Raw genomic sequence first — 26,528 nt, 5'->3', positions numbered from 1 at the left:
TCGGAGTTGGTGGTGGTGACTGGACTGGTGGCGGCGGTGAGTGGACTGGTGGCGGTGGTGAGTGGACTGGTGGCGGCGGTGAGTGAACTGGTGGTGGTGGTGGTGGGGAATATACGGGAGGTGGTGGTGAAAAAACAGGCGGTGGAGGAGAGTGGACAGGCGGCGGCGGTGGTGGAGAGTAAACTGGCGGTGGTGGAGAGTGAACCGGTGGTGGCGGAGAGTGAACCGGTGGTGGAGGAGAGTGGACTGGTGGTGGCGGAGAGTGAACCGGTGGTGGAGGAGAGTGAACCGGTGGCGGCGGTGAGTGAACCGGTGGTGGCGGTGAGTGAACCGGTGGTGGTGGCGGAGAGTGGACTGGTGGTGGTGGAAAAGGATGGGGAGGAGAAAGAAGTGGTGGAGGAGGTGGCGGAGAGATCACGGGAACAGGTGGAGGAGAAGAAACCACCGGAGGCTTGGATTGATGAGGTGGAGGAGGACTGCGCCGCTTCGTCACTGGAGACTGATCATAATCATCATCCGGTTTCGGTGACTCTTTCGGTGGTTGTGGTTTCTGAACCGGCCGAGTTGGAACTGGTGATGGCTTGTGAACCGGCGGAGTTGGAACCGGCGATGGCTTGTGAACCGGCGATGGTTTATGAACCGGCGATGGTTTGTGAATCGGAGATGGTTTGTAAACAGGTCGAGAGGGAACCGGAGATGGTCTCGAAGGAGTAGAGCCACCACCACCAGCGCACTTGTCCTTGGTACAATCAACCGGACGATTGATCACCACCGCACATTCCTGAGCAGACCGTTGGTTTGGTCGACGAGGCAAGCAGTTACGTGTGTCGTCCAATGCAATCTCCTTACGACCACCTCCTGGAACACATGAACCACCTTGTCCATTGAAGTAATTGTAAGAATAAGTGAAATTCACCAAATTAGGCAAACCACAAATGTTATCCGCTACTAATCCGGTGAGTTTATTCCCTGAGATATCCAATTCTTCCACCGCCGTTAAACCGACAAAGCTAGTAGGTACACGACCTATGAACGAGTTCTTGCTCGCGTCGAAAACCGTCACATTCGACAACTTTCCGATCTCAGACGGGAAACAACCGCCCAAACCATTGTCCATAAAGACAATCTCGTTGAGATTTTTCATGTTTCCGATGCTCTTAGGGATACATCCGGTGAATTTATTGTTAGCGAAAGTCACAACGGAGGCTGGAGATTCACCTAGCGACTCGGGAATCACCGAGGTGAATCTATTGTTGTTCAAGAAAATGGCGTCGAGTTCTTTCTTGAAAAGCTCAGGAGGGACTTGACCTTCGAAATCGTTGAACCTAAGGTCGAAATATTTAACGTCAGGCCAAGAGAGGACGACGTTAGGGAACGGTCCAACGAAACGGTTATTGCTAACGTCAAACTCGTGCATCAGCTTCAACTTCTCGAAGCTTTTCGGTATGATCCCGCAAAACCGGTTCGAATTCAAATGGAACATTGCAACGTCGGTCATCAAACCAAGCTCGGCAGGCAAATGCCCTGCGATATCCGCACCGTTAAGGTCAACGCCGGCAACAACCGTGATCTCTGAGTCATCAAGAGCCGGTGCACATACCACACCTGTGTAACCGCACACGTGCGGGCCATGCCAGTTCCCTGTGGTGTTAAACGGGTCTGAGAATATTGCTTTTTTCCACGCCTGAAGAGCAATGTAAGCTCTTTTGAGCCTGGTGTTGGCAAATGTAGCCTTGAGATCAACCTCGTATTCAATGTCGTTAGGAAGCTCGCCGTTTTCTGGTAATGTCAAAAGCTGTCGCTGCACGATGAAGGCAGCTTCTGTATCGGTTAGGGCAAAGGAGACAACGGAGAAGGATAAGAAGAAGAAGAAGAGCAAGAGGAAGAAGCAGCAGCCAAAGGATTGAGGTTTAGCCATGGCTAAAACAGAAACCTTGGAAAAGGCCCAAGGCTGCTTATAGAAGGGCATGAGAGGGTTCGAGGAGGACACAGGTGTGTATTATTAATAAGCCAACGTTGCAATCACCAACAGTTTTCCTTAACATTTCTTGTCTATATTTAGGGGAAACTCTTTTGTTTCTAAGGATTTTGCTTCAGATCCGGAGGATATATTATCAAGAATAGGAATTGCGGTTAAAGAAAGAAAAACAAGTAAAAGAGCTAAGCAGAATCTCTAAAATGCCTTTGTATAAAAACCGGTCACTATTGTAGGACACAGCCATGAAAACGAGTGGTGGTTGATTCATTAGCGAACTTAACGCAATGACACCATCTTCTCATGATTCTCATCATCAACAATGGTGAATACATTGTTTCTAAAGACCATTTAAAGACTTCACATCCCTTAAAACGATATAATATTTCTCAGTCAATGATCCATTTTAAAGGTCAATGTGGAAGGAAAGTATCATATTTTCCATTTCCTTACAAGTTCATTGATCAGCTACATCGTTCTTGTCTGAGTTCCAAGATACTTATACGCCTCTAAATCACTGGTGCATGGATGCTCATAGAGATCATGCATCCTTACTAAACAGTTGAAACTAAGTTGCATAAAACGCAATTCAGATTAAGATTCGCATTACCATTCACCGTACAAAATCGTCATCTTTACAAGGCACCATTCGTTTTGTACATGTTTCTTGTGAATATTTATCTTAACTAGTAGAGCCAACCAAAAATAAATATAAATTAAAAAATTACTATTGGAAGAATTTTATAAAATCACAGCAAAATGAAGAGAAAATTGATTATAAGGAAAAAATGACAAAAAGAATAAAGATTGAAAAAGCTAAGGATTGGCGATCATGCTTAGTTATAGCAAACACTTTTCCCCCTAGTTAACATAGACAAAATTTAACAAAACAAAAACCAAATTCTATAATTTCATCCCATTCGATCCCTTTATAAGGCTCTCTTTAGCCTCTTTCTCATTATATACAACAAACAAAACCCCCCACATTCATTCTCCAACCACGCTTGCTTTTTTTTTTTTTAAGTCTCTATTCATAGTAATTCATCTATACTTCCTATATGCCCTTCTATCGTTTCACATTCTGAGCTTCACCATCCTTACGGCACAACCTGAGAATACGCAGCAGCCTCTTTAGCAAAACACTAAGTGATGTTGTTTGGTATGTGTTCTTTTTCTATATTTACCTGATCATTCAATGAACTATCATCATAATTCGCTTCTTTTTGGCGTTTTCTGGACACCTCTGAAGTACATCCCTTCTCTTCTTTTTCTTCTTCTTCTCTGAAGTTCTGCCCTGACGCTTCTGGAAATGCAAGAAAAAACAATTGAGGCCATACTTTAGACTTAAGACTTTAGACCGAATATAGTTTTATTATCAGGCAGATGAGCACACAAGTTCTAAACAAAAAAATTCAAGTGTAGGTCAGGGGTTGATTAGATATCAGACCAGATCTCATACATGTCCTTTTGCAGCAACAATCATTTCTTTGATCCTCCCAAGTCATTATCAACTGTATGTTTCTGCAGCAAAGCCTTCTAAAAGCCAATGCAGCGTTAACTTAAGCCTTGATCTAATCAACAGTATCAGCCTAGTTCTTAGATGAAATTTACAATTTGAACAGTCTAAGTAAGTACCAAAGACCAAAAACCAAAAACAAAAAGGGACGATGATAAACATAACTGAACTAAGCTGTTGAAGAAAATGTTACCTGCAGCGCTTTGAGCTGGATACTTATGCCCCAAAGAATTTCTCATGGATGTTCCAATAAAAGCCTTATCACTGGAGTTTTCTTGAAAATTAAACTCTGATGACGTCTCCAAATAAGGACGTTTCTTTCCAAAGTTAACCTTCTGCAAGCATCCATTTTGTACTACCGTAAACTGCAAAATGAGGAATTTCGTAAGTTTTCACTCAACACAAATGGAGACACAGAAGAAACAGTAAGAAACCCCCAAACCTGATCAGTCGATTTGAGAGAGTTAGACTGCACATCACGAGGCGTAGACAGTCTGTGAGTCTCTTCTCCAAGCAGAGAGTACAATTGCCTAACGAACGAGTTCTCTAAATAATCAAGATATGAGTTGTGTCTCTCATTCGTCCACCCAGCACATTCATCCTGCAAAAACAATGATTATCGTCCCGCAAAAGGAATGCAAAAAGAAATCTTGTCAAGAAAATTAAACCATTACAACACAATGAGCAATCATATTCTCAAGCAGATTGATATGCCTGAACAATGGCAACCACTAATTACTCATGAAGAACATACAAATAAGTTTAAAGCTAGGACTTTTCGATTTGGCATTCGGAATGGTTTTGTTGGTTGCTGACTCTATAACAAATCAAGGATTTAATTATAGATCTCAACATCGGCATCACATTGCCTCAGCGTCCAAGACTTGTTGAACAATCGAAATCTTCTGCTAATAAAAACACCAAGGAAAAAGATAACCCAAGGGATCGCATTATAGCAAACAACATATTAAAACAGTTAACTTTGTTGAAGAAGACAATTTGCAACCTCTGTTTTCGCTTTTCGAGAATCAGATGCGATAAAGTTTAGTTTTTTTTTTTGGGGGGGGAATTAATGAGTATGACCTAATCGTAGCATCAGATCTGAACTTTCCATCCATAGATAACAAGCTAGAATAATTAACTTTCCAAATCGATAAGACGAAACAAATAACCGGAAAGGTTTATTTCCTCGTCATTTTTGCTTGTGGGTAGCTAAAATCATGAAAGGAGAAGCAAAAGGTAAAATCTATAGAGAAAAATAATTCATTTTCTGCAAAAATAAAATCAATCAAGTTAAGCTCTGATACGAAGAATCAAAAGAGACCCCGAAAAATCTCTTTCTAACGACTCAACAAAAAAAAAAAAACATAGCATAAACAAACAAACGGAAGATTTATATTACCAGTTTCGAATCCGCATCACCACGGAAGCTCTCAATCGTAAGACCGGACTCGAGCGAGTTCGATAGAGTCGACTCGCTCTGAGACTCAACCGACGCCTCCGCATCGCGATCCATCTCGAGAGAAGCTATATTCACCCTATAATCATTCTCCATCGGTGTTCTCTAATAGTCCGATGCTCTCCACAGAAACCAAAACAAAATATCTCTTGTCTCTGGAAAATTAAAAAAATTGTTCTGTCTCCAAAAAAAAATAAACTAAAAGGAGACCTTAATAGAGAGAGGAACGAGGAGGTGGGAAGGAGAAGGGATGATGAAGGGGAAAAAAAAGAAAAGAGAGAAAGAGGGAAAAGGTCCACCTGGCGTCGCTTTAACACGTGTCAGGGACTGCCACGTCATCAGAAACGATAATATCTCGGACAAATATCGGCCAGATATTTTTGGAGCTGAGGGAGGTTGTATTTTTTTTTTCCCTGTCAACTTGAGATATTGATGCTCTCGTCCCAATTAAATATGTCAGAGTTTTTTCATTATATAAATAGTTTGGCTTCTTGTCTTCATGACGTTATATCAATTTTTTTTCCACTTTAGAATTGTTTAGCTTAAAATAGATCCGATCAGATTTTTGTATAAAACTTTAGAATTAGATAACATAAAGTGATAAACCATCTTAAAAATTCATCTATCTTCTCTTAATATTTTTCTTTTATGTTAAAGCACCATAAAGTATTGAGCGAGAAAGAAAAAAACGCTTGAATCTACTACATCTGATGAAGATTTCTTATTAATTATATAGTCTTTGAAAAGTTTACTTTTGTATGGGTCAATTCTTCGCCGAGATTTCCTAAAGAAATGAGAAGTAATTCTTTGACTTCGATTTTTTTCAGGTGGATAATTTCGTTCGTGTCATTAAAATTACTTAGAAACCGTAAGCTACTCCCCCTCTAAGGTTCGGTATTACACGTTAGCTAGTTTGTTAATAACTTCAAGCAACTAAATAACTTACAAGTAAACTCATTTTATCTTTCCAATGATCAAAACATATTAATGGGGCTTGAGCTTAGTTTGAGCTGGTTTAGTAGCTCTGATTATGTTTAAAAGGTGAATGGATATCTGTTTGTGTTGTTACAAAATTTACAAACTTACAAGCATAGCTGTACAATTACATACAAAATCAAAACTAAATGCGTATGCATGTGATATATGTGTATTTGTAAGACTGTATGTACGGTAAACTATATATAAAAAAAAAACAAGATTTGCAATAGTGAGTAGTGATGGATATATAATATTCGTTTAATTTGTAGCATACATAATGCTTGCTTCTATAGTGGTGGATGCTGATCGAGCAACTAGAAGAAAAATAATTAACTTTCATTAAAATATCACTTGGATTTGGATGAGGAGTGAGATCACTAACGCTTCCCAGAGATATAAAAAAATCGTGAATATTATAAGAATTTAGAAGTTGATGGGATAAATCCAAAAAATAACTAAAACTAAAATTAGCCATTGGTTTCGCAAATGGATAATTTGCGCTACATGAGTCAAGAGATAGTTGCTGACATGGGCAGTGGTTGCATCAAAATATCTGCCACTTCTTTCGTTTACCAGCAAAAAAATATCTGCCCTTCTATTTGACAACCGAACAAATATCTCGCGAGAAAATAATACTCTTCTTTTTGTTTGTAGAAAACTTTACTATTACAACTGTTTTGGCCCAACAAAAATTTGCAAGACTTGTCAATTGAACATCATAACATGCAACACCATAAATTATGTTCCGTATTTAGCTTTAATCATTAATTATAAAAAATGCATAGAATTGAAAATGCTTAGCCAATCATATGTCCACTTGGCACCCCGAGATGGCTGAAGGAGATGATAATGCAAGAAAAACCGAATACATATGTAGGTAGGGTATAATACCTTGTCTTGTTTTTCTGTTTCTATGGTTATATGGAACTTGATTTGTCCGAATGGGACTATGTTGGCATTTTGTTTAAGCAATAAAATTGAGTTAAAAAAAAAAAACGCTTAACCATGAGTAATTGTTCTAGGAAATTTCTTTTCACTAAGTTTTTGCCATTTTTGTGTCTACAAAAGTACATATGTACTTGTACTAAGTAAGCATAACATTCTTTTGTCATCGTAGATTCCTTGTAAGTGTGAGTACACGCGCTCTTTTGTCTTCAGTTTTGATTATTGTCTAATAAATAAATTTGCGACAGAATCGATATATGCAATTTCATAAGATTTTTTAAAAATACGAAAAATTTTGCATTACGAAAATAATCTGTTTTTTTTTTTAATGTCTTGGTTTTAGATTTGACTCAAAATGTCGTCTCAAGTCATGGTAACATATGCTACCATTCTGTGGACTTCACGAAAGAGCAAACCAAACGTCCACATATGCAATTTTTATTAGACTTTTAGTTACATCAAAACCGAGTCACTACCAAAAAAAAAAAAGGTCATTAGCAACATAATTGGGATGATTGGGATGGGTAAATCCTAAACCCTTCATGATGGTTACTCAATTTCATAATTACACATGTCTCCAGGGGTTTGATTATATCCCTAAGATAACTTTCGAACAATTCCCAAGCAAACTTTAGTAAACAAATTTGGAGGCTCTCGCCATATACAACACACACACACACACAAAAATATAAGCAAAGGAAGAACAATTGCTGAAAATCGCATTGAAGAAGAAATGAAATTAAGATTTTTGGTTAACCATTAGATTCTAAATTGAATTTCTAAAATCACAGCTATTTTACAAAACTGTCATTCCTCTGTACAATCACCTTAGAACGGACAAACAATAATATTTTTTAAGAGATAATTCAATTAAAAAAAGAATCGAAAAAGATATTCATTCATTAATCATTATTGTTACATCAATTTGGTTCGCCGGAGAATTGCCGCACCGAGCAAGCAACCACCTGAGCCCATTGCTTCAGCCTCAGCTTCATCGTCTCCGGATCATCACCTTTTTTAATAATCATTGTCAGAACACAAAAAAAAAAGCTACGAAAGAAAAAGAGTCTCAGGAAATTCGAATTTCACATACCTTGATCGACGATCGTCGTGCTCGAATTGCTTACTTCACCTTCCGATGCGATCGACGACAGAGACGAAGTCCGGGACAATCTACTGCTATACTGTTTGTTGACGGCGCAGTATAACCCAAGAGCTGGCAGAGTTTCCGAGAGTCTCGGATCCAAATCCGGCGAATCCGGCTCGAATCCGAAACCCAGCTCGATGCAGCCTTTGAGCTCTTCCAGATCTTCGTCCGTGACGCTCTTACTCCGCCCGATTCGACCCGATGGCTGTTTAACCTTTCTCCGAAGCCATGCCTCTTCGCGATCCGCGTCCGGCGACCACGAGTGCTGTTTTATCAGCGGTCTAGGCGGCGGTTGCGACGGCGGTGCGATGCGTTTTGACATTGGAAGCGGCTAGGTTTCTTTTTGGTTTTTGGGGCTTAATCCCTCCTCTCGGTGTTTTAATTCCATACGCAAAAACGCGTGCGGAGCACTTCTTAAATATGTCTAAAGTTATTAAATTATTAAATTAGAAATCTGCCCCTAACTTTATACTATATTTCCTTAATTTTGTTGTGATTTTTTTTTTTTGAAAGCTTGTATCATCATGTATGATGATGTATTCAAGATAAATTACCATAAGTTCGTTATTGCTATTATTAAATGTGAATTCATCAATTGTTTACCTTTTACCAGCAAAGGCAAGCAACACATTTACATAGATAATCATCATGATCTCTAGTTAATAGGAAAAATTATTGCAGCATTATTGTTCCAGTCGTCTTGTTACATTAGTTCATTATAATTTTACGAATATCATAGGCAAAAATATAGAACGGAGTTACTGTTTTTTGGTCGTCGATTACATTAAATCGTTAAAAAATTGCAAATGCCTATATATTTAATGGTGGATTGGTTTAATGATCATACATAAATAGTTCAATTGCTAATTCATCATATTACATCAGATGATTCAGTTTATATATGGTGATAAAAGACCTTCTTAAAAAATTATATAGGTAGTTTTCAATAACCCTGTATCATGGATGTCAGTCAAACGACAAATATAATGTAGAAGCAATATAATTATTTTGGTAAACCAACAAAGAGATTATTCAAAGTAGAGTTTATAATTTTATTAGTATTCTCTTCTTTTTCTAGTGTTTGAAACTAACATTACCAAACTTTTTACTTTTGTTAATATGTTGAAGGACACCGAGTCATTGTAGTATTGAATAAAAAGAAAATAGACAAGGACCAAATTGGCAACTTTAAACATAGTTATAATCCAACAATGGCATCGTTGACGGCAGTATAATTTTTAAGTTTTTAACAGAGAAACTGAGAAAGCGACTCTGACAAAAAGTAGCCAACTTGGTCAACCAGATCCGGTCCACAGCTGGTAACATTTTAATAAGTCTCTAACAAACTGTAATAATAATGTTTTCACATTAATTCTCTCTCAATAATTATTGAGATTTGCTCTTCGTATATCATATCAACACAAATTGGAGTTGTCATATTCATGTCTACTAATAATAATGATTACGTTGTCTCTTATTTTAAGAAGAAAATCGAGTACATAAAAAACAAAATCATTAGAACTACAAGCTTTGATGTGTGTTAATGGTAAGATATTATTACCTCGGACAAATGAATTAAAAGAAATAAATTACTTGATTACATCATCTTCTCAGACAAAAATGGGTCAGAAAAGAGGGAGAAAAAGTTCCTTGTTTTGTGTAAAATAATACAAACATTCAGGAACGGTTTCACACATATCGCCGTGTACTGTCCATTGCGAGTGACTTTCTGCTAAAGTAATCATTAAGTTGTCCACATGAATAAGACAGGCTGTGCCATGGCGGCATAAAGCAGCGACTTGAAACCTTCGTAAGCAAAGTTGGAATCTTTTTCCCACCCCAAGTTCTAAACCAAATAAACCGCTTGAATTTCTGACTTCAAAAATTGATTGGTACCGGTTTGATTGATATCTGTCTCATCGGTTTGACATCACCAGTAATCACCACAAGAAACAGACTCCATCCTTGAAATGATGAAACCGGTTTAAATCCCTCACAATGATCTCTCTCTCTCTCGGTGATTCTCGATATGAACTTGGTTACACTATGGCAATCGCCGCATACCCTTAAGTTTTTCATCTATTTGGTATTTAATAAAACCCGGTTTATTGTGCGGTGTAATCATTAAACTTCAGGCCCACTTAATACGACAGCTAAAATGAGAACCCAAAGTATATAAATAACCTTTGAGCAAACAATTTGCACTAGGTCATAGTAATGGGCCTAATGTATACTTTTTTTTTGCGTGTGGCTAAAACCAGTTTCCAATGTAGTCATGTGGTTTTTATACATTTGACACCTATCATTTCTCATTTTTTAACAGATGTATTTCCATTGTCATTTATTTTGTTAATCGTTTATATCGCATCTACATTTGGTATAATCAATAAAAATGCTCATTAAATTTCATGACCTCATATTTTTTTTGGGTGCTCTTTAGTCACTTACTATAGTTAGCTCCTTCAAAGTTTATGATGTACTTAAATTAAGGAGAGGCACAGATCAAATATCTTGGAATTATAGTGTATCAAATCTGTTGGATCCGAATAGCTAAAATTATTACAATAATATTATTAAATTCTGTCTTTAAATCGTCATTTTTTTGCTATTGACAAACAAAAAAAAATATCTTATTAGTGTCTCACATCGATAAATAAAGAGATTTGTGGACAATATATAAGTGTGTGACAATCTTTCACTTTTAAGCTAACTTTTGGGTGTGAGTTAGGCTCATTACTAATATGATATCAAAGCCCAATGTTCTAATTATTCGATGGTGGACCACATCTGTAGATGTCCAGTCCCACAAACTTCACGCTTCAGATTTCCAATCCTGAACGTGAGGAGAGTGTGTTAGTGTCCCACATCGACAAATAAAAAGATTTATGGACAATATATAAGTGTGTGAAAATCCTCCACTCAGCTATTTTTTGAGTGTCAGTTAGGCCTATTACTAATACATCTTCAAATTCAGCCATACCATTTCACAAATTTTATGTTTTCTCCTTCAACATTGATAGACTTTTATATAACCGACTCAACGTAATTAGAGTATATATTAACTGCTAGCCAATAGTGAATATAAGAGGAAACCCATATAGCCATAATCCGATTTACAGTTGAACTTACTTTAGCCAAAGTATCTTTTATCGAGCACATAATCTGACATAATTTGCTCAAAGCAGGGCTAACCCATAAAAAACCAGCGAATATCTTTGGTCTACATGATTGGATTGCGTGTAAGAGTGCAAAACCTTTTTTTTTTTTCACTTCACATGCATTTACTAGGAAAGTCAATTTTTCTTTTAAGGAATAATAGTTTATTACACTCAAAATTTTGGTATGACCCAAAGCTTTCTCCCAAGTCCCAACCATTAAAGAAGGTTTGTAAGTGTTGTGTTGTTTCTAGACGACCTTAAAGAAGTAACCTCAACAAATAAAATCTAATTCAGGAAAGAACATGTCTAGTGGAGTCCATGTGAATGATATACAAGATTTAATCAAACATTATTCCATATTTTATAATGTTATGCAGAGTAGACTTTCCTAATCCAGTAGATTCTTTAAGAAACAAGTATTTAAATATAATTGAAAATAAAAATAAAAGATGGGAAACACGAAGGGTCGCTTGTATTGTACCGAGTCAAAGATAAGAGTCCATATGAGGAAGAAACAGTATTTAAAAAATACAAACATAAATTAATTAACTAAAGAAGTAGATCACATCACATGTGAAAGATCAACACAACACAAAGGATTATGGAGTAATGGGACACCAATTGCAATATTTTAACCTATGTTGCTTCTTCATTTTTAATTGTTACGAGAACGTCGAGTGCACCACGTGGCAGATGTCCATCCCTTGTAGGTGCATCAAACGTGATAAAGATTCCGGACTGTTCACCCGTTCCACCTTTTATTGTATCGTTTCCTAATTTTCTTTTCCATATATATACATATATTTGTAGTTTCAAACTCTGTGAACGCATATTTGTAATAGTAGTGAATGATGTTTTTCTCTTCGAATTTCCATTCTATTCGATCAAGTATATACACCAGTTTTTTTATCATAAGTATTGAAGTATGGTGTCTAGTTATTTTCTCCAAAAAAGTATGGTGTCTTCTGTCTTGTTCAGAAAAAGAAATGGTTGTGACCAACTGTTTCAGACTGGTTGATTTGAAAACCAAGTTTCTAAAATTTTTACACTATAGTTTTATCAACTATTGTGTAACTGACTAGGTTTTTACCGACTGTTGTACTCAATTTTTTTATATTCTGTTTGATAAGATCCCCAAATTTCGTTTACAGTTGCAAATCAACCAATCAAGAAATTCATAATTTTTTTTTGAAATACAGATGTTATAGAACATCACAGAGATCTCAGCATCATATATTGATTTAGTAAAAAAAGTTGAACATTTATTTTTTCTTTCAACAACATGGATTATGTAAATTTGAAGTATTAGCATTTAGCACACACCGTTCGAAAATTATAGTCGAAAATTTTTGGACGTAATAAAAAATTTGATTTTGCATAATGTCTACCTAATAAATCATCCGGCAAATTATTCGGCGGCCTGAAATTTGATTGGTTATCCTGAAAAAAAAATGATATTCCGATATGTACTCGGTCTCGTTATTAACGAACGGCGTTTAGAAAATCTAACGGCCAATATCCTTACACTTTGCGAATTGCTATTCGTGGGAAACGCAAATGCATCGATAATGATTTGAGAAAAGCAGCGTTTCTCATTGGACCACGTTGTCCAATATCTTTGGCTCACGCACGATCTGACGTCAAATAGAGGACATTGGTGTTTGTAACCTTATCGGGAATAAAATAATCCGCGCGTCCAAACAAACGAGACCACCTTTTATATCACGACGAGTGTCACGCCTCGGACACTTGTCGATTTCTCCCCTCTCTATCTCCACCTCTCTCTCTCTCTAACCCTTTCAGGTATTTTTTTTTTTCTCAAAAAGGAAATATCGATTTTCCGTAAGAAAGAAAAAAAATTAAAATTTGAAGGTAAAGGAAAATAAAAACTTTTCTTTGTTAGCTTGTGTGACTGAGCTGCTTAATTTTCATTTAAATTCTATTTTTATTGATTTTTCTTCTATTTTCTTTTGGTTTGATGAATCGTTTTTGTACTCCATTACTGATTGGTCTCTTGTTCAGATTCATTGATTCGATCAGAATCATGAATTTTCGCGCTCAGTATAAGCATATAATTGGGTGTTTTGGAGAATTGTTTGAGATTTCCCTTTTTGCTCTGTTTCTTCGGTGTTTAGATTCGTATTGGTAAAAAAATTTGATTTTTTTTTTCATGGAAATAGCTTGTGGGTTCCTAAATTTTGGTATTTTAAAATGGATGATTATCACTGATTTAGATTCTTCGTTTGCTTTCTTCCCCTCTCTGATGAATTCAACAATTTTGTGTATTAGTAAACCATAACCTCTGCTTGTTTGTCTACTTGAAGGGAATTTTGGAGTCATAGCTTGATTTGAGAAGAAAGTAAGAGATGGGTTCTCGAATTAACTTCAACAACTTTGTTGATGGTGTGAGTGATGAAGTGACTAACACAAAGCAGCCAACGATGGGGACTAGTCTTCCATTGACGAGACAGAACTCGGTGTTCTCGTTAACCTTTGACGAGTTTCAGAACTCCTGGGGTGGTGGGATTGGGAAAGATTTTGGTTCGATGAACATGGATGAGCTCTTGAAGAACATATGGACAGCTGAGGAAAGCCACTCAATGATGGGCAACAACACCAGTTTCAACAATGGTAATAGCGGAAACGCTGTTATGAACTGCGGTAACAACGATGGGGGTTTGTCTGTTGGTGTGGGAGGAGAAGTCAGTGGTGGTTTTTATACAGGTGGGAGTTTGCAGAGACAAGGGTCACTTACCTTGCCTCGTACGATTAGTCAGAAAAGGGTTGATGATGTCTGGAAGGAGCTGATGAAGGAGGATGACACTGGAAATGGTGTTGCTAATGGAGGAACAAGTGGAATCCCGCAGAGGCAACAAACGTTGGGAGAGATGACTTTGGAGGAGTTCTTGGTTAGGGCTGGTGTGGTAAGGGAAGAATCTCAACCGGTAGATAACTTCAATGGGGGCTTCTATGGATTTGGCACTAATGCAGGTCTCGGCTCAGCTCGTAATGGGTTTGGTCCTAACCAGCCTCATGATTTTTCTGGGAATGGAGCCGTGGTGAGACCGGATCTGCTGACAACTCAAACTCGGCCACTTCAGATGCAGCAGCCCCAGAAGGTGCATCAGCCGCAAGAACTGATACAGAAGTCGGAGATACCATTTGCCAAACAGAATACTATCACGTTTTCCAACACTGTTGATGCGGACAATCGTTCTCAACCTGCAACACAGGTGACTAATAACCTGGAGAAGTAGGATTTATATGAACTACAATTATCTGACAAAATTCGATGTGGTTTTAATGTTTGAGGAATAAGCTGGTTTTGGATCTGCAAGTATGTTTCAGTTATTTGACCATTGCTTATTTTTGCTTCTCTTTTTTTTTTCGTAGTGCCAGGAAGTGAAGCCTTCAATTCTTGGAATTCAGGACCATCCTATGAACAGAAATCTACTGCAAGCTGTTGATTTTAAAACAGGAGTTACGGTTGCTGCAGTATCTCCTGGAAGCCAGATGTCACCTGATCTGACTCCAAAGAGCGCCATGGATGCATCTTTGTCACCTGTACCTTACATGTTTGGTCGAGTAAGGAAAACAGGTGCAGTCCTGGAGAAAGTGATTGAGAGGAGGCAAAAAAGGATGATAAAGAATAGGGAATCAGCTGCAAGATCCCGCGCTCGCAAGCAAGTGAGTGTTTCATTTGTATTTTGAAGATTGGAGAAACATTAAAACCGTGGCAGTATTTATTTACTTCTTCGTTTCGCTGCCTGACAGGCTTATACGTTGGAGTTGGAAGCAGAAGTTGCACAACTGAAAGAGATGAATGAAGAGTTGCAGAGGAAACAAGTGCGTCCCGCTTCCACATCTCGAGATTTTTCAGTTGGGATATATTATTCATATTTTCTTGAGGTTCTGACCATTGACCGAATGTTTCATGCAGGTTGAAATCATGGAAAAGCAGAAAAAACAGGTACCGTCTCTTATATTCTTGATTTGCATATCCTTTATGGTTTGGCCAAGGCTTTTAACTCTGATCCCAAAACGATTTGCAACTGGACAGTACTCTAAACTTCTAGTCGAATACTGTGCAACACAATGAAGTGAAATATACCTTCACATCTTAACTTATCACTCTGCCTAAGTACAATTCCAATTTGGATATTTCGCAAGACTAATCCCACAAGTATGGTTTTAACAGAAATTGGCTTATTTGTTGTTGCAGCTTCTGGAGCCAAAGCGCCAGCCATGGGGATGTAAAAGGCAATGCTTGCGAAGGACATTGACGGGTCCTTGGTAGAGAGCTTATGAAGGCGTCCAAGGAACTCAATAAAGAGCAGAAGTTATAGAACAACACAGAAAGTAGAAGCTAGATTTGTACGTGACTTAGGCAGGTGTTTCTGTGGGGGTGATTGTAAATCATGAAGTGTGGCCGATTTGACAGTGATAGATCAACACGTATTTGTTCTGTTTTCCTGAAGCATCTTTTGGTTTTATCTTCCTGATGTAACGGATCGTGATGTTGTTTTATAAGACGTGTCATTGTCTTGAACATCTTTGTGACTCAATCAGAGTGTATTTATCTTGTAGTCTGTATTTTTTTTTCGGGGACCTCTTATTCCAACGACCAATAACTAACAAAATTGGGACCGAATCAACAACGTATAAGAAATAGTGAACGGATTGATGGAAACATCTAGTTTAATTATCATCTGTAATCTCCTACTCGGTATACAAAATGAGATACAAAACTAACTTAAATGGCAAAATTTCTTGTAGAAACAACCCAGATCCAGGATATAGTTGTCTCACTGTTGAACAGATGATACCGTTGAAAAGTCTCTGGAGTTGATACGGTTTGATACCAAAATGCAGATCACAAGATTTCGGTTTAAGATCAGCAATGGAACATCTTTAACTGTGTATCTTGATCAAGATGCCTTCAAAACGGCTTTCAATTCCCTCGATACTCATGCACAAGCCCCTCTGAAACGCTTCTTGCTCTACCATATCCAAACAGCTTGCTAACAATGGCTAGGGAAAAATTGGCAACAGTTGCGAGCCCCAAACCTGTAATCACGTTTCCATCTATAACAACTTCTACTCCTGCGATCATTTGGTCATTTGTAGGCTCGTCTGTGTCTGAAGGATACACAACTGTTTTCTTCTCCTGCCATAGGATTCAAATCGTGTACAGCGTTTGCTCATATCTAGGACAAAGAAAAGAACAGCATTTTTCTCCAATTTACCTTGAGTAAACCGTGTTTAAGCAGGACGGTAGATGAAGAGTTAGCAGCTCCATATATTCGCCCAGTTTCTTGTTGTTCCTTGAGCAGTTTCTTGAGAATTTTGGACTTCTTCAGACGTTCGGAGCAAGCATGCCCTCCCTAGGGAATTTCCATCAAATAAAAGAAATCAAAGTTGATCACCATGGAATAAACATGTACTATTTACTTTAAGAAGTTGTTGGAATTCAGCAAAGCAACTGTTGTGGACTAGCCGAATGGTAAGAGTTTAATGAGAGCCATGCAGAGCTTTTACATATCTTACCGGAAGAATGATTAGATCATACGATGACTCAGCAGCTTCACCAATCAATTTGTCGGTGATAATTTTGGTGCCTTGAGATGCAGTAATCCGCAAAGATCTTTCAACTGATGCAACCGTGACATCTACTTTGGCTCTTCTAAGAACATCTGCAATCGTGACCACTTCAACCTCTTCAGACCCGTTGGCTACCGGGATAAGAACCTGGATTTAGTTGCATCATTAAAACCATTTCTACAAGAATCAGCCAACATTCTCAGGGAATGGCTCAAAGAAACTCCATCAAAGCGTAAGAAGAATAACCAAAATCAGTTATCCTCATGAGATTACATGGAAATGCATTGGTCACAGTTTCATGGGACTTACACGAGGTGTGTGGTTTAGAGACCAGTCCATGCTATTAAACTCTTCCTTCTTAGGATTCTGGTAACCATCGCGTACAAGCTGAAGAAATGTTTGGAAAAGAAGGCTATGAGAAGATTGTTGCATATCGAGATAAAATAGCCCAAGAGAAATAGTAAGAGTGAAAAGGAGGATAGTAAAGACCAGAAACTCTTCAACCGACTTGGCTGTGGTTTCTCCAAAAAGCTGTTTCGCCAAGGAAAGAGCAAACTGAAAAGAAGTGCCTGGTCCACGGCTAGTAGTAAGCTCCCCTGAAATCTGAATGTTTGTCTTAACAGCCCAAAATGTAGGAAGCTTCCCGAAAAAAGCTGGATGTCCTGTTGTCTTGCACGATGAACTACACCAAGTTTAGATATCAAAACATGGAGGACAAAAGATTGGTTACTAGCTGACATACAATCCAAACCTTTTGATTTATACCTTCTTTCTTGACAAAAGTCCCCATGGAAGAAGAGTAATAGCTGGAGCCATGGATATAGCTCCGTATAACCGCTTATCTTCAGCTTGTCTCTTCATGATCTTCTCCAGAATTCCACAGTCTCTTAACCTAACAGCTCCAGGCATGCCTCCCTTCGCAATTTTCACGATACAGAACCATTAAACCAAAGCTTAAAGAATGTCCTCAGTTAAACCAATATTGATTGTTCATGAATCAGCCAAAACAGAACTTACCGGCAAAGCCACTAGATCAAAAACTTGATCAGCACATTTCGTGATTAGAACATCAGCAAGCAATCTGGTCCCTGAGGATGCTTCAACCTCTAGTTTCTGCTCCACGGAGGCAACAATGACCTCTGCACCAGCTCGCCGTAGAACATCAACTAACACAACAGCTTCTATTTCCTCTGTACCATATCCAATTGGAATAAGCACCTACATGGTTTATCATTTTTCGTCAATTTCTTCTCTCTACACAAACAAGCTGGAAACTTTAAAAATGTGTAAGTAACAAAAAGGAGAGACCTTTTTAGAAGTTGCAGAAGACACAACGCCAACATCGATATCTAGCGTTGTCTCTATACTTGGTGACGTCGAAGATCTGAGTCCTAAATTTCTAGGCCTCCTTTTTGGAACCAAAGAGATTGACAAACTCGGATCAACAATCGTCGAGACAGTACCCATCGAAGAGATGAGTCTCGACTCTGTCAAATTTGGACTCAGCGAAGAAGCTATCATCGAAAGCGAAAATCCAAAAGACCCCATTGACGATTGCTAATGCAGCAGACTGAATCCCGCAGCTAGACGGAGAGTGAGTCTTATCTACATAGCATATATACTCAACACTTCTTGAAGACCGAAACAAAAACGCAGTCGTATCTTTGTCTTGTTGCTTTCATGCTTTTCCCCAAATTTTATCGAAAATAACAAAAAAAAACGTTTTTTTCTTTCCACCGGTGAATCTGTCCCACACGACTCTCAACTACGGAAGTGAGGCGAAAATGATTTATATATCGTTTTTGCTTCTTTGATCTTATCTCTTTTTTTTATCTTTTTTTTTTTTTGGGGTATGGGATTTGTAATATGGATATGAATTACAGACAATCAAGTACACTCAGAAGACGTAAGCTTTCAGTGTGTATATATTTATGAAGTGAAATCGGTTTTGAGAGACAGTGACAAGACGAAAATGTTAAGCTTTTTGGGAAGAAGGGCAGTTTCAGCTTCAAAAGAGCTTACTGGTATCCATCAATGGCGTACCGGAGCAGGAACCGATTCTCGGCCCGACCCTTTTCGAATTTTCCGGGGACTGCAAAAGGGTTTCTGCGTGGGCGTTCTCCCGGACGGAGTCGACAGAAATTCGGAGGCTTTTTCTAGCAACTCGATCGCCATGGAAGGGATCTTATCGGAGCTTCGCTCCCACATCAAAAAGGTAACCATTTACCACATCTATCGATTGATTTCTACTGTTTGGAGATGTTCTATAATAATAAGTGTTTCTCGGTGGAGTTTCCTAGGTTTTGGCCGGAGGTGGCGAGGGGGCAGTGAAGAGGAACAGAAGCAGAAACAAGCTTTTGCCTAGAGAAAGGATCGATCGGCTTCTTGATCCGGGTTCTTCCTTCTTGGAGCTCTCTCAGGTTTGTTTTGTTCATCCAATTTTGTTTCTTGTTTGGATTCACTTTGCATTTGCAATTCTTAGTTTATTGTTGAGTTATGCTGCATCAGAGAATAGTATAAGTGGAGTGTGTTGTTGAAGTGTTTTCTCGTAGAAATATAGTTGAGAGCTTGGTTTTAAATGCACAACTTCTTGCTGCATCATTGCTGGAAATAGATGTAGCATTTGTGTTTATAGGCTCTATCTGGCCGATTTGCAGAATAGGCATTGATTAAAACTTGGTTGATGTCTCTGCTTACCGGACATGAATATACGTGAAGCTTGCAGGACATGAACTGTATGAGGAGCCTTTACCTTCTGGTGGCATAATCACAGGAATAGGACCAATCCATGGACATCTTTGTATGTTTATGGCAAATGATCCTACAGTTAAAGGAGGGACTTATTATCCCATAACTATCAAGAAACATCTCAGAGCACAAGAGATTGCTGCTCGGTGCAGACTCCCTTGCATATACCTTGTTGATAGTGGCGGTGCTTACCTTCCAAAACAGGCAGAGGTTTTCCCTGACAAGGAGAATTTCGGGAGGGTTTTCTACAACGAATCGGTTATGTCATCAGAAGGAATTCCACAAATCGCCATTGTTTTAGGCTCTTGCACTGCTGGTGGTGCCTATATACCTGCCATGGCTGATGAAAGTGTAATGGTGAAAGGGAATGGTACCATATTTTTGGCAGGACCTCCTCTTGTGAAGGTTGATTTTCCCAAATTACTCTCTCCCTCTCTTGTCAAAATTAGTTTGTTGAGCATGTGAAACTAAATGAAAAAGTTTTTGAACAGGCTGCCACAGGAGAGGAAGTCTCAGCTGAGGATTTAGGAGGCGCCACGGTTCACTGTAATGTGTCTGGTGTGTCGGATTATTTTGCTCAAGGTATAGATATATATCTCGTTCTGCAATATAGTTATAAACAACAATCATTTGTTAGAGTATAGACCTTAAGGAGTTGGTCTAGTATTGCAGACGAGCTACATGGACTCGCTATTGGACGAAACATTGTCAAGAATTTGCACATGGCTGCAAAACAAGGGATGGAAGGAACATTTGGAAGCACAAATCTTCAATACAAAGAACCGCTTTATGACATAAACGAACTGCGTTCCATTGCTCCAGTAGATCACAAACAGCAATTTGATGTCCGGTCAATTATTGCACGGATTGTTGATGGGAGTGAATTCGACGAGTTCAAGAAACAATACGGCACTGTGAGAGAACATTTATTAGCTTCTGAGACTTATCACTTTCTCCGAACTATGGCTTCTCACTGGAGTTTTTGTTTTGGCAGACGCTAGTGACAGGTTTTGCTAAAATATATGGTCAGACGGTAGGAATCATCGGGAACAATGGCATACTTTTCAATGAATCTGCACTAAAAGGAGCTCACTTCATCGAATTATGTTCTCAACGTAAAATTCCTCTAGTTTTCCTCCAGAACATCACAGGCTTTATGGTAACTAAAGTGTTTCTGTTGTGTTACAACATTTGTAAATATATAATCATTCTCTATCTTTACTTGCTCTTTTTTTTTGCAACCTCTCTTTTTGCTTATTTACAGGTGGGTTCAAGAGCTGAGGCCAATGGAATTGCAAAATCTGGAGCGAAAATGGTGATGGCAGTATCCTGTGCTAAGGTGTGTTTTTTAATTCTTGTAAAGAGCCTGGGAGAGTTTTTTCTTCGTATATGCCAGAATATAAAGCTTGGCTCCTAATTTCAGGTACCAAAGATAACAATTATAACGGGTGCAAGCTTCGGTGCTGGAAACTATGCGATGTGTGGCCGTGCATACAGTCCAGATTTCATGTTCATTTGGCCAAACGCCAGAATTGGAATCATGGGCGGCGCTCAGGTAAACCATACCGAACGTAAAATGTTAAAAACGAAACCAAACTGTATCGAAATGTGTTTAGAATCTGATTATCTTGGGGGAAAAACTTTGCAGGCCGCAGGCGTTTTAAGTCAGATCGAAAGGGCTACCAAGAAGAGACAAGGAGTAAAGGTACTGAATAAGACATTCTCTAAAACGATTGCTGTTGAACAATGTTGACTTCTCAACATCAATGAGAGACAGACAGAGACAGAGATGAATCTGCGGTTTTAATTTTTGGAATGCAGTGGACAGAGGAAGAGGAAGAAGCGTTCAAGAAGAAAACGGTTGATGCATACGAGAGAGAGGCAAATCCTTACTTCTCCACGGCGAGGCTTTGGGATGACGGAGTGATTGATCCTTGTGATACAAGAAAGGTTTTGGGACTTTGTCTCTCTGCTGCTTCAAACCGTCCTTTAGAAGATACTCGATTTGGTGTCTTTAGAATGTAAACAACTTTGAACTACTGTATTTCCACTTTCGAATAAATTTGATTACATAAATGAAAAACAAAATAAAAACAACGCTTTTCGTATCGTCTTCTATATTAGTTGACAGATCACCCTTGTGTTTGTTTCAAAACTTTGGTTCGAATCTCAAATTTTAGTTAAATAATTAAATAACTATCTGGATAAATGTGCATGAAGGCACCCGTGGCCCAATGGATAAGGCGTCTGACTTCTAATCAGACGATTGTGGGTTCGATCCCCACCGGGTGTGTCAATTTATCTTGGATTATTTTATTTTTTTTGGTGATACGAGCTTAGAAGGAGATTAGAGATGAGAGCAAAAGAGACGAGAGAAGAAAGAAAATAGAGATTTAAGTAAGAGAATCAAAACATTGTTCTTTGATAAGTGTTTCATAAGGAGGTATTCCTCTACATAAAGGAAAAAATACTCAAAACAGACATCAGGTTAATTAAGATTGCATCACTTAGCATCGGTCCCCTCTCTCTAGCCAGAACATAACAGTTGGACCTAGTGCGGTCTCCCCTCCCGCCATGGGGCTAGAGCCCTTACACTTGTGTTTCAACTCTTCTCAAGATATCAATGCGGGTAAGACAGAACCGAGCTTCGCTATCTCTCTTCTCCTTTCTCTTTCATATCAAGGGTAACAATGGGTTTGCTAAGTGATGAAGGACCCGTTCTTTCATGTAGATAAAGCTACTGTCTTACATATTGGGCAGAGATTCTTGAGCATGAGCCATTGCTTGACGCAGGCCGTGTGGAATTCATGGCCACATCCCAGGGTTCCAAGATCATCGCCTTCTGCATACTCTTCCTGTCAAAAACGAATCATGGTTTACACATCAGCTTGAGAGTTAACCTGAGTATCAAAAGAAAACGTGATACATTGTAGCAAGTATAGACTCATCTATCTATGTGATACTACATTTGATTTGCCATATTGCACCTCAACTACTTAGATAAACAAGTAAATTTGTTGCACACAAATAGCCACAAGCCATGAATCATCAGAAATTTCCTCAGTAGAAGAGTCATTTCAAGTCATATACCTGACAGACACAGCAAGGCTCCATGTCCTGGTGGGATTCAGCAGCGGAAGATGTATGTTTGTGCTGTTTCATTGCTTTCAGGATCACTTCTTCGCTCAGCCCGGTGCTCACATCTCCTATGCGTTCCCCAAGTGCCAATAGCTCCTACATTCGCAAACAAACCTTGTTGGAAAAAAATTGGTAGATTGTAAGAAAATGGTAAGAGAATAACGAACACTCACCTCATACGACATGTTGTCAACATCAAGGCGCATATCCCGATGCCTATCATGCATCTCAGCCATACCATGGTATATCAGTGGATCGAAGACCATATAATCCTATCAGATTACCAAATGAAAATCATGATCCAAAAATGAAATGCAAAAAGTGCGAAGGAACTTGCACCACATTTCGTTCATACCAGTGCTAAAAGATTTGTTGATAACAACTTGCTTCATTTAAACGGAAAATCTAAAACTAACACTTGAAGACAAAAGCGTAATGTGACTGTAACTATTAACTGATATTAGGAAGGATTGATTGATAAGGGTTGTGGCAAAATCATACCTCAAACCGTAAATTCTCTCCTCTTCGCATGGCACTCAACACCTGCCGAATCTGCCAATAAAGACAGTACCAACTGTCATTACAATGAAGAGTTCACTTTGAACCGCACTGAAGGATAATGTGAAACAATGAAAGATAACACAAACCTCAGAAATCAGCCGGTTCCTTCCATCGTTATCAACAGCTAAGCTTCTTCCTAAGTGACGCAAATGGAGAAGATCATTTTGCCTTTCCAGTAACAACGCTGATCTTCTTTGTCGAGAGCGATGACTCCGACTGCTAGATCCAGATGGCGCTGCAGCCTCGTTTGAAGAAACAGAAGGGCCTGTGGGTAGTAATGGAAGAGAAGCACCATGGTTAGCAGATTCAGACTCAGTGCTAGGAAATAAAGACCAAGGAGCAACTTCTGATATCCTTGATTGATTATGGGGAGTAACCCATGTGGGACTCGGCTGCAAAGCATTGATCTCTGAACTTGATCCTGTTCGAGGAACAAAGGGAGAATCTCCAGATGCACTAGGGTTTCCACGAGGGAAACTCCACTGAAACTGATCCTGCACTGGATTTCTCGTTTCCGTTGCAGGTGTAGTAAAGACTGGCTGCTCTGAGTTGACTCTTGACGCGTCCCGCGGTGGTCCAAATCCCTCTCCAGGAGTATTGTCTGTTCTCGAACTCGAAGAAGCATTCCAAGCAAATTGGTGTATATTTCTAGTCAATGCAGGAAGGTGGATCATACTTGGTTGACTCTCACCACTGCTTGAGCTACCTGTAGTTGGCATCGCTCTTGCATCTAAAGGGTCAACAAAAGGAGAAGTTGCTGGTAAATGATGTTGCTGACGCACAGAACTACCGGACTGTGAAAAGCTGAAGGGTACTGACTCCTGTGGCTGCCCGAGATTTAACCGCCTGCCGGGTCTAGATAAGGTTTCAGTGCTTCTAGTAGAAGAAGGAAAAGCACTTGCTGCAACTGCTCTACCACCACCAGTTCCAAACCTTGGTTCCGGCTGATCAGACTGATTAATAACATTTGGAGAATTATGGTTCGGCATAGATAAACTTAAGCTACTTGAAGCATCATATTGAGCAAGACCCTCATTCCAAGCACCATTCTCAGTTTGAAAAAAGCAACCAGGACTTTCACCAGGAAAAGAATGGCTAGGAGCTCCTTCAAGAGCCTTTCTTTTGCAGGATGAACCTAGGCCACCCAACGAAGAACCTGAACCACCACTTCTCTCTTCTGCGGTTTGACTTGAGCTTCCCAGTGACCTCTCACAGTTGGTATGGCGGATGGCTACTCCCGGTGTCTTCAGACCACTAACATTGATGTCCATGTCCTTGCCAAGATTTACATGCCCTGACATCGGATTAGAGCTTGATCCACGCAAGAAGGAAGGCCCGTTTCTGGTGCGACTGCCAATCTGAACCCCCCCAAGTATCATCATAGCATTTGAACCTGATTGTCCTTCCTCAATTCCATAGCCGTCTGATGGATTCTGGCGATTTGTCTTTGAACCAATGGAATTGACCTCATCAGAAGGCCTCAATCTAGAGCTGGATTCACCAAGAGTCCACCAGTTATGAGTTCGAACAGCATGCGAGCTCGAGCTTGCGTGAATTGGTCGTCCAGAACCTGTACTATTGTTTGGGAACTGAACATCCACTGGGTTCAGCATGCTGTTCGAACTAGTCTCTAAACTGGTGCTGCAAACGGGTTCTCCATCTGCGTAGTTTGTCCCAGTAGATGAATCACCAGTGCTTCGTGGCCCTTGCATTGAATTTTATCTATACCTCTGACCAGAACACAACAACCCTCCAGGACAGAAACTAATGAATAAATTATAGAGTTCTTGGAGAAACCTAAAGCCACAAGAAAAAAAGCAGTAGAGACAAAAATTCGAGTAAACAGTCGATTGATGAGAGTTTGGAAAGAAATAACATGAGTGAATTATAAACTTCCGGTTTACCATTTTGAATTTCAAGGGGTCAGCCTCTTATCTAGCTCCTAGCTTCAAAATGTAGCATCCGTCTTGAGCTAGTAAACCATCAATTCTGAAATATCCATCATATTTTCAATTGTATTATTGTCATATACTATCAGGAAGTGCTAAACACACTAAACACTTCATGTATGTGGAAGAGCTCCTTCGTTATGCAAACAAATGAAGCGTTTGCAAAACAGTGACTTTAGAAGTTAAGAACCTCAGTAGTAGAATCTTTGTCTAAAAAAAAAACCAGAGCAGCTAACTTATAAGCAATTTTTAAAACAACTCGTGTTTAACTTGGCAAACTTCAAAGGTATATAAAATCTTCGCCCTTGCGACATTTTCTTAAAATCTTGTCGGAAATAGAGTTTATAGAGAGAATGTAGCTACCGATACTAAAGCGAACAATGGAAATCTCAAAGACTGACTCATTTTGTCTTAACTCAAAAGTAGACAAGTCTATCGTTCAAATTGTCGATAAAACGAGGAAGTTAAAGCAACAAGCAGCCACTAGAAAAATAAATGAAAAATCTTTTTCTAGATTTTTTTCTAGTTCAGATACTAATTGCAAGAGTGTATATTTATAACCATGAATTGCACATTTCGATTCAACACAAGAAGAAAAAAAACAGCTATTCAAGGTTCCAATTTGAAAAATTAAAGCCCTAAAATGGGCGAATCCCGATCATCCAGATTCGTGCAGATATAGCGATGAATCAACGTTAAAACGAAATAAAAAGAAAAACATCACGACGATCCAGAAAATGAAATCGATTAAAGACCGATCGTTGTAAGGTAGGAAAAGTGGGAGAGAAAAAAAAAAGACAAATCAGAAGATTGAAGCAATCATACCAGCAAAAGATGGGTCTCCAAACTCCAAAGTAATCTTCTTGGAGAAAAATGAGAAAGCGTTGGAATTTCCGGTATCTTTAATTTATGGATGGGGTTGCCCTCTCCTCCATTTTATCTTTAATCTGAGTCTCTTCAGTTGAAATTACCCAGAAAATAGAGGATGAAAACGAAATGGAAAGAGCATAAAGGAAAGAGATGAAATTGGGTTATTAAAAAAAAAAAAAAGGAGAAAGAACAGAAGAAGAAGAAGAAGAAGAAGAAGGGACCAGTGGATGAGGAAGAGAGGATTAAGAGGTGTATAGATTACATATGAGATATCTCTCTTCCAACATTTTCAGAAAAAAAAGAAATCTAGTAATTGTAATTAATTTTCCAATAAGATCATATTTTTTAATAATAATGGTGACAATAAATAAGTTTGGTAATGAATCAGGCAGCCATTATTTATTGTAAGATTTTAATAATGTAAGATTTTTTTAGGACGTCGTTTGCATCAGTGCTGTGCTGGTACTTTAAACTTTTTTCTCT

The 26,528-nt window shown here is 38.8% G+C and overlaps 7 protein-coding genes and 1 non-coding gene across 10 annotated transcripts in view; 3 read left to right on the top strand and 5 right to left on the bottom strand.

The window, feature by feature from the left end:
- The window catches only part of LOC18028494 (pollen-specific leucine-rich repeat extensin-like protein 4), a 2,962-nt gene extending 737 nt beyond the window's left edge, over window positions 1-2,225 (bottom strand). Inside the window, exon 1 of the mRNA XM_006412228.2 lies at window positions 3-2,225. Coding sequence (XP_006412291.2) covers window positions 3-1,969 — 1,967 coding nt within the window. The 5' untranslated portion in view covers window positions 1,970-2,225. The remainder of the gene's footprint in view (window positions 1-2) is intronic.
- Window positions 2,226-2,742: 517 nt separating this feature from the next.
- Window positions 2,743-5,176, bottom strand: LOC18028493. The gene is made up of 5 exons (XM_006412227.2): window positions 4,894-5,176; window positions 3,934-4,092; window positions 3,685-3,856; window positions 3,160-3,278; window positions 2,743-3,084 (listed from the first exon to the last, which is right to left on the bottom strand). The coding sequence occupies exons 1-5, from the start codon at window positions 5,044-5,046 to the stop codon at window positions 3,073-3,075; spliced, it is 615 nt and encodes a 204-aa protein (XP_006412290.1). The 5' UTR covers window positions 5,047-5,176; the 3' UTR covers window positions 2,743-3,072.
- Window positions 5,177-7,632: 2,456 nt separating this feature from the next.
- LOC18028492 lies at window positions 7,633-8,412 on the bottom strand. Its single transcript, XM_006412224.2, has 2 exons — window positions 7,967-8,412; window positions 7,633-7,885 (listed from the first exon to the last, which is right to left on the bottom strand). The coding sequence occupies exons 1-2, from the start codon at window positions 8,340-8,342 to the stop codon at window positions 7,794-7,796; spliced, it is 468 nt and encodes a 155-aa protein (XP_006412287.1). The 5' UTR covers window positions 8,343-8,412; the 3' UTR covers window positions 7,633-7,793.
- A 4,524-nt stretch (window positions 8,413-12,936) lies between these two features.
- LOC18028491 (ABSCISIC ACID-INSENSITIVE 5-like protein 6) lies at window positions 12,937-15,774 on the top strand. Of its 3 annotated transcripts, none has more exons than XM_006412223.2 (6): window positions 12,937-12,981; window positions 13,503-14,411; window positions 14,572-14,865; window positions 14,953-15,024; window positions 15,119-15,148; window positions 15,401-15,774. In XM_006412223.2, the coding sequence occupies exons 2-6, from the start codon at window positions 13,545-13,547 to the stop codon at window positions 15,473-15,475; spliced, it is 1,338 nt and encodes a 445-aa protein (XP_006412286.1). In that variant the 5' UTR covers window positions 12,937-12,981; window positions 13,503-13,544; the 3' UTR covers window positions 15,476-15,774. The 3 variants fall into 3 exon arrangements, with proteins under 3 accessions (XP_006412286.1, XP_024005692.1, XP_024005691.1); XM_024149924.1 differs by lacking the exon at window positions 12,937-12,981 and adding an exon at window positions 13,036-13,050; XM_024149923.1 differs by lacking the exon at window positions 12,937-12,981 and adding an exon at window positions 13,080-13,323.
- LOC18028490 (protein DJ-1 homolog C) lies at window positions 15,763-18,382 on the bottom strand. The gene is made up of 8 exons (XM_006412222.2): window positions 18,088-18,382; window positions 17,797-17,997; window positions 17,545-17,694; window positions 17,269-17,448; window positions 17,089-17,166; window positions 16,726-16,926; window positions 16,425-16,562; window positions 15,763-16,345 (listed from the first exon to the last, which is right to left on the bottom strand). Exons 1-8 carry the CDS (start codon window positions 18,325-18,327, stop codon window positions 16,130-16,132), a joined length of 1,404 nt encoding a protein of 467 aa, XP_006412285.1. The 5' UTR covers window positions 18,328-18,382; the 3' UTR covers window positions 15,763-16,129.
- Window positions 18,383-18,579: 197 nt separating this feature from the next.
- LOC18028489 (methylcrotonoyl-CoA carboxylase beta chain, mitochondrial) lies at window positions 18,580-21,621 on the top strand. The gene is made up of 10 exons (XM_006412221.2): window positions 18,580-18,994; window positions 19,080-19,199; window positions 19,498-19,932; window positions 20,019-20,109; window positions 20,200-20,441; window positions 20,522-20,686; window positions 20,792-20,866; window positions 20,951-21,082; window positions 21,176-21,232; window positions 21,349-21,621. Exons 1-10 carry the CDS (start codon window positions 18,752-18,754, stop codon window positions 21,550-21,552), a joined length of 1,764 nt encoding a protein of 587 aa, XP_006412284.1. The 5' UTR covers window positions 18,580-18,751; the 3' UTR covers window positions 21,553-21,621.
- A 126-nt stretch (window positions 21,622-21,747) lies between these two features.
- On the top strand, window positions 21,748-21,820 carry TRNAR-UCU. Its single transcript has one exon. It is a non-coding gene; the product is annotated as a tRNA-Arg (tRNA).
- Window positions 21,821-21,902: 82 nt separating this feature from the next.
- Window positions 21,903-26,307, bottom strand: LOC18028488 (E3 ubiquitin-protein ligase MBR2). The gene is made up of 7 exons (XM_006412220.2): window positions 26,001-26,307; window positions 25,131-25,215; window positions 23,313-25,023; window positions 23,167-23,217; window positions 22,839-22,937; window positions 22,618-22,761; window positions 21,903-22,382 (listed from the first exon to the last, which is right to left on the bottom strand). Exons 3-7 carry the CDS (start codon window positions 24,936-24,938, stop codon window positions 22,251-22,253), a joined length of 2,052 nt encoding a protein of 683 aa, XP_006412283.1. The 5' UTR covers window positions 24,939-25,023; window positions 25,131-25,215; window positions 26,001-26,307; the 3' UTR covers window positions 21,903-22,250.
- Between the last annotated feature and the right edge of the window lie 221 nt (window positions 26,308-26,528).

Source organism: Eutrema salsugineum, unplaced genomic scaffold, assembly GCF_000478725.1.
Source record: "Eutrema salsugineum unplaced genomic scaffold, Eutsalg1_0 scaffold_1, whole genome shotgun sequence".
Classification (NCBI taxonomy): Eukaryota; Viridiplantae; Streptophyta; class Magnoliopsida; order Brassicales; family Brassicaceae; genus Eutrema; species Eutrema salsugineum.
The sequence above is the reverse complement of the archived record's forward strand: the minus strand, read 5'-3'. Positions and strand labels throughout refer to the sequence as shown.